The following is a 7515-nucleotide window of genomic DNA, read 5'->3' as shown; positions in this document are numbered from 1 at the left end:
TTTTATATTCTTTAGATCCCATTGACTGTAGTTTGAATGTATCATGTTTGATATCACAGCTGACCTCTCCATTTTGTCCCACATCATTGTCGCTGACCATCACATAAGCAATGAAACTACCAACTTTGATGTCTTCAGAAATGGTAGCTGTGTTGTCATTGATTGCATTAACATAATCAATATCAATAGATGGAGGATTGTTGTGTTGGTTGATAACATTTACGAGGACTGTAGCTATGGAACTGAGGGGAGGGCTGCCTCCATCTCTGGCTTCTATAAATAGTTCATAGGTTTTCTTTTTCCCTAAATTTGAATATTTACTTACGAAAATTTCCCCACTTGTTTCATTTAACTGAAAATAGCTTTTAGCTAGATCTGATGTCTTTGGACTGAAATGGAAAGTAATTTTACCATTTTCACCAGAATCAGCATCAGTCACAGATAAAACAATGATGGGTTTAGGTTTGTGATGTGTACTTTGTATGGATATATTATATAAAGGTTTAGAAAACTCTGGTGGGTTGTCATTCTCATCTGTTACAGAAATATTTATATTTAAAACACCCTGTTTTGCTGGTGAACCTCCATCCTTAGCTATGACTTGTAATAAATATGTGTCTTTGATTTCTCTGTCTAATGATTCTTTCAAAACTATTTTAAGAGAAGAAATACCATCAGCTCTTTTAGACACTGACAGAGAGAATGGTTCTCCATTCTTTGATTTTAATTTATATTGTATTAAGGAGTTTTGAAAGCCAACATCTTTGTCTATGGCATTTGGTAGTGATACTTTAGAACCTTTACGATCATTTTCCCCAAATTCTATATACACTGTATTTTTGGGAAATTCTGGTTCATGGTCATTGATATCTTCTATTACGATTTTGATTTTTAATATTTTTGTAATACTCCTTCCTTTATTGACAACAACTTTCATAGTTCTGGAACATTCTTTGTTGAATGTACAGAGATCTTCTGCATCCAGTGTCTGAGCAGTGTACAGTTTACCTGTTTTGGTGATATTAAATAACTGTGCCACCTTTCGTTTGAATTGACTGAATGTTATCAAATGTTGGTCAGATGGTTTAACATTGTCTAAAAGTTTAGAATCAGCAGCAATGTCTGCTACATATGTTCCTGGACTTCTCTCTTCTTCCACATGGTAGGTAAGGTCTATGGTCAATACACAGTGGACCATGGATAATACAATAGACAATGACAATAACATGTTGCTTTTGAATGTTGGAATGGTTAGATATCTCAGAGTGTGGCATTGGTTGAACCTAAAATGGAAATATGTTTCCTTGAACAATTGTTATAAGAAATAAGTTACAATTCAAAATATACAATTATTATGAAAACATTACAAATGTATGGCTGTAGTGTTTTACAGCATTTCATGTATAGATTAATGTATTTATGTCTCAAGGCATCCATAGAAGTAAAAAACAACTACTGGTACAGTTCTATATTAAAGAGATGAGGAATTATGTACATTATTTATATTATTTACATTTGACAGATATTTGTCCTCATCTTGTTTGTTGTTAACACGTTTCGGCTGATATACCCTCCAGCCTTCATCAGGTGTCTTGGGGAAATTTCAAACCTGGGTTCTCATTCCTAAGGTATTTTTCGATATTATTATTATTATTATTATTATTATTATTATTATTATTATTATTCAGGGCACTACCTGGAATTGAACTTGGAATCTTGGGATTAGTAGCCCGTGCTCTTAACCACTATGCCATAAGCCTGTAAATAATGAACAACTAATGATTCTTTTACATCAGTATAGGCTTGTTATTTACTGCACTTTCTTTTCCTAATTTACAAATCTACTTGACTTCATTCCTAACTTCACACAATCCTCTGGGATTTACACCAAGCTCTCTTCTATGCTTTATCGTAGTATATTCCACATGCAGTATCTCACCAACCATGGACTTTGTATCTAATGAGAAACTCTGAATATATGCTGAATGTATGCAGAGTGTGTTTTTCAGTGTTGTTAAATGTGTACATGAACCTAATTTTTAACAACACTGAAAGACACTCTACACAATCAAGAAAACCTATCAATATTCTATGGACACAGAAACAGCAAAATATTAAACAAGAAACTCTAAAGAACTAAACAGAAACACTATATTGGTGTGTGAAACATGTGTTTACCTTTGTATTAACAGTTAGAAGTAACATACACTTTCTGATGAATGTGTAGAAACCAGTTGCCAAAAAGACCAAACAAGAGCAAGAAAACAAATAGTTTCTAGGGAAGAGGAGGTAATTACTGGCATGACAGAAAGGTTAAAACACAGCAGAATAAAAATTTGAATACTTATATAGTAGGGAATGAGAGTGTGTGTGTGTGTGTGTGTGCACGCAAATGAATGAGAATGTTGAATTGCTATAGCTTTGCTTTAGCAAAACAATGGATGATTTTTACTTTCCATGTTGATATTATGACTGGTTGTTCAGTGCTTTTGAAGACTTATAGAATACATCCCCTATTTGATAGGAAAAGAATCCAGCATTAAAATCCTACCATAAACATGTTGATGTTCAACCTATGATACCTTGGCACAAAAGGGACAAAAACGAAACAAAAAAAAGAATTTCTTCCTAGCTATGTTGTTATGATAGATCTGAAGATAGAGGCAGGTTTTTTAACACATGAAATGCTACACTAAATCTTGATGTTTTCATTATTACAGAAACCATTGCAAAGATCTCAGTTTCATATTTAATCACAGACTACTTAGAAATGAATCATTTCTGTAGCTATCTCTACTTTTTGTCTATTCAATTGGAACCAGTCCTTCCTAGTTTCATTCACATTGCTTATTACCTCATGCTGATTAATTAAAATGTCATTAATACGTATTAAATATAAGGTGGTGAGCTAGATAAAATGCTTAGCAGCATTTTGTCCATCTTTACGTTTTGAGATCAAATTCCACTGAGGTTAACTTTGTCTATTGTCCTTCTGGGGTCAATAAAATATGCACCAGCTGAGCACTGGGATCAATGTAATCAACTTACCCCCTCTCTCAAACTTGCTGGCCTTGTGCCAAAATTTCAAACTTATATTTACCGAATATAAAATATGTCTAGTAAAATGCAATCACTTAAGAACATAATTAAATTATCAATAATGATAGCCAACAATTTAATTAATTCTTGTCTGGTATTATTTATATATAATGAGAAAACTGAAAAAAACATAGCAATATAATCTAAGCAAGAGCACTCAGAGAGCGCAAACCACCGCCAAGGCAATATCAACATCCTCTCAACGATTAGACGGAGATCATTTTTAAAATGAGAATATCTGAAATAAACTCGACTGTTGTCACAAATGAGAATACTAAAAATGAACCTGACCACTCTCAAAAATTAAGTAAAAACAGATGAAAAATAATCCAGAATCCTTATCCGGTACCGGATTGATCTCAAAATCTAATCAGTTTGTGCCAGTTACGAGGCCAAACATCCCTGAAAGTTTCATCCGAATTCATCCAATGGTTCTTGAGATATTTTGTCGGCAGACAAACAAATAAACACAACTGAAAACTCATGTCAGTATAGAAAAGCAAACAAAATGATGATCATGAAAATAGTGGAATGAATATATTAAAGATTAATTAAACTTAACTAAATGATTTATTACAACAACTATGTTGGTTAAAAATATAAAGTGATGTATAGTTGTGTATAGACACACACACACACACACACACACATTTATTTATAGATGTGAGTTATGTTATTTAATTTATATCAAAATATTGTTTGTTATGGACATTTGAGTGAATAGGGTTAGGTTTAGCAGTTCACCTGGTCACATTCTTGAGTCAAAGAATTCTTTCTGCATTCTATAAGTAGTATTTTTCATGCTATTCACCTAATTTTCCATTTTTATGCATTTCATATATATTACACAAACAGCCTTCATGTAAATAATTTCTTCCAAAGCCATTCAATACAAAAATAATAATAAAAAAAGCAACTTATACTAACTTCTGGAATCCTCTATTTAATATAAATTTTAGTTAATTATTCCATTAATCATTTGGTGTGTGTATACAGATGATTGAAGTCCCTGTAATACTAAGGTTAAAGATTATACTTGGAAATACAGGCCAAGAGCAGAGACAATACTGACACCAAATCTAAATTGGAATCACAGTAATTTTAAAATCTCAATAAAAGCTAATGTCTTTAGAAAAGGAAAATCTAAAACCAATTATAAAATCTAGTTTAGTTTCAAATAGTTTAAAACATGAAAATGGTTTGTGTCATTGTTTCTGACAAATAGACAGTCAATGATGAAAAATTCTTGAATGAGAAGAATGACAAAAGAATAAATAACATAGGAGTGAAAGGTTTGAGAGAAGCAAATAAATAAAATATACTTGTTTAAGTGGAAATTCAGAGGAGTAAAAAAATTCCTGAGGACAACAGATTATTAATGATAGCAGTTTCGGTGACTTCCACAAAAACATTATAAAATGGTCTGAGACTATACTGAAATTATAGCAATGATGATGAATTGCTTATAATTACATTTGTAAATCTAATTCATATTGAAAAACAATTCAACTTTAATTTCTGTGAAATGTTAGCTTAAAAAATTCTTTTATCAAAATCTCTAAGTAAATACTGGAAAATGTGGAGTAAAAACTATGATAAAAAATCTGAACTGAATTTACACACGTAAATAAAGTATGGAAATAGATGAAGAAGGAAGATGTATTTAAAACACTTTATCATACTTACATATATTTTTTAAAAGTAATCATACAACAAATAAATATTGTATATACTCTGTCAATTCCACAGAGTTCGTTGTTCACATTTTATTGACCTATACAACATTCTATCATTTTCATTTGTGTGAAATACTAATATGTCCACCATTAGCTGAGATCTGCAATGTGTTATTACCTCATCACCTACTAACAATCGACATACAATAAGCAGATTTAAATACATTATGGTATTTTACTTCATATTTTATACAAAATATCATGCATCTGATGTATGATGGCTAAAGCAGATGAAAAAACATATCTTCCATAAACCATCAATGATATAGTGATACAATATATTCATGATAATACAATATTATTTGCAATAAAATAAACTTTATATTATGAAGACTGTTCTCCATAAATATTATGGAGACAGGTGATATTGTTTCAATGGATTAAAGATTAAATATTAACCATTTCAATCATCATCATCTAGTAAATTCTGATGAAAAACGATATGAACAGCATTATTGAAAAATATAGGTGAATTATTGTTCAATCTCTTTGTTCCTTTGTTAAAATTAAACTTGTTAGAACAGAATTTTTCAGATTCAGCGAGATTTATTAGATCAAATGAGATTATAAGAGATTAAATAGAAACTTACCTCTTTAATAATTATATCATTGGTTATTCAGTGAGAATTGACAGATGTATTGTTGTAGAAAGATCCATTGTACGTGCTGCTGTAATGGTGTGACAATGGCTGTATGTTGATGGAGTAGTGTAGCACGTCAGGCAGATAGTCTGCTGCTAGGAGAGGGTTGTGTGTGTTATTGAAGTTGTATGCTTGTGGGAATAGATCCATGTAATAATATTCTGTATGTAGTTGCCCTTAAAGATGATAATTACTATTCATATATATATATATATATATATATATATATATATATATATATATATATATATATATATATATTTAAATAGCTATGAAATTCTAGAGTTTAACATACCACAATTGTTTAATTTACTAACATCAGTAATGTGAATGCTTAGCTTCCTCAGAGATATATTTCTATATTTTAGTGACAATTTCATTGGTTGAATGACCTTAACAGAAGACCAATGACAATCTTCTCTTTAATATTGATTTGACTAGGCATAACTACTTATACAAGGAAGAAAGTGAAATTCTTTTTCTTTAGAATTACTGGCATTAATTACATTTATACAGAATTATATTACTCCTAAAATTCATGAATTCAAATGCTTGTTTAAATTTATATTTATTTACATTTTAATGAAAATATTTGTATACTGTCACAAGAATGTTGTGATTTCTCATTGATATTGTCTAAAATAGAAATAAAATGAAATAATGGAACTATAATTACAAATATTTGTGAAATATGTCTCAAATCAAGAAGTAACAACTTAGAGTTAAATTTAGAATTAAATATTATTTGGCTTACAAAATGGATAGATATTTAGCATTCAAAACAAGCACTATGTGTAGAAATAATTTGTTTGAATATACACAAAAAATAAACAGAATTACATCAACACAAAGAAAACTATAGCTTTAAATAACTTCATCTTTACTTAAAACTATTACTTATTTATTAGCACTTCTATCTTTACATATATACACTGTTGTACAGAATGTAATGACTGTAAATGTTGATATTGCATATGTATTGAAGAAGTACTATCTTAAATTGCATATATTATCATATATTATAATATATTGTAATATATTATAATAGTTATGTTATTTCAATAACATAATTAAACATGTTTCACTGGTGTCTCTTCACTGGAATCTTTTGATGTAGATGTATCATTGTTTTTATAAATATTTTGATCTGAAATTTAGAGACAAAATACATTATAAATGTGACGTTTTATGTTGATGATTTAATCAAAGATTTGACAATAAAAGAGAAAAATATGATGATAATAAAAACATATTTCGGATTCAGAAGCAGAAAAAAATTTCACAGGAAACGACAAATGGCTGAGGCCTTTCGTGATATGCCATGCTTTAGAAGGTTTTTCAAGCCAGGGAAATCATAGACAAGACTGATGCCAGTGTCATGGCACCCATCCCAGTGGCACATGAAAGCAACCATGCCAGTGGTATGTAAAAAGCAGCATATTACACTCTTGGAGTGGTTGGCATCCAGCTGTAAAAAACATATCATATAAGATTGGAACTTGGTGTGGCTCTACAGCTTAGCAGTTCCAATCAAGCCATCTAACCCATGCCAGCATGGAATGATGATGATGATGATGAGTAATTTATCCTTTCTTAATTACTATAATTTAAAAGTTTGTTACAAATAACTGCTAATTTCTATGCATGAAATGATACCAGAGTGAAATAACCAATGTGCTTGCTAACCTGATACTCCTGGTATTTCTTCATAATGTTTCAAGTCTCCTTGTCTACCACTTCTCTTAGATGACATTGTATCTGATGTATAGTTACAAACCATAGTAGCATTATCTTCCACAGCATCATCACTTGATGTCACCACAACAGGTTGACAGTATTTCTGTTGACAAACGAATGATAAAGAAATGTGAGGAGACACCAAACAATGGAAGTTACAATCAACATGGATAGAGAACAATTTAATAGTGGAATGTATCATTGAAGTTAAAACATATTCAAAGAGATTTCATTGTTCCTTTTTTACATATACAGTGAAGAGAGAGAAAATATTATAATGTTTCCACTTACTGGGGTAGGTT

General features: G+C 30.5%; 1 protein-coding gene and 1 long non-coding RNA gene across 2 annotated transcripts; both read right to left on the bottom strand.

Moving 5' to 3' along the window:
* Position 1: 1 nt before the first annotated feature.
* LOC106873946 (protocadherin gamma-A11) lies at positions 2-5642 on the bottom strand (the record flags this gene model as incomplete). Its single annotated transcript, XM_014921487.2, has 2 exons — positions 5426-5642; positions 2-1283 (listed from the first exon to the last, which is right to left on the bottom strand). A coding segment is annotated over exon 2 (1227 nt), but the record flags the coding sequence as incomplete, so codon positions are not given.
* Positions 5643-6202: 560 nt separating this feature from the next.
* LOC106873955 (uncharacterized) lies at positions 6203-7515 on the bottom strand. The gene is made up of 3 exons (XR_001409942.2): positions 7505-7515; positions 7163-7316; positions 6203-6623 (listed from the first exon to the last, which is right to left on the bottom strand). It is a non-coding gene; the product is annotated as an uncharacterized LOC106873955 (long non-coding RNA).

Source organism: Octopus bimaculoides, chromosome 14 (genome assembly GCF_001194135.2).
Source record: "Octopus bimaculoides isolate UCB-OBI-ISO-001 chromosome 14, ASM119413v2, whole genome shotgun sequence".
Taxonomy (NCBI): domain Eukaryota; kingdom Metazoa; phylum Mollusca; class Cephalopoda; order Octopoda; family Octopodidae; genus Octopus; species Octopus bimaculoides.
Note: the sequence above shows the minus strand (reverse complement) of the source record. Positions and strands in the feature narration are given on the sequence as shown.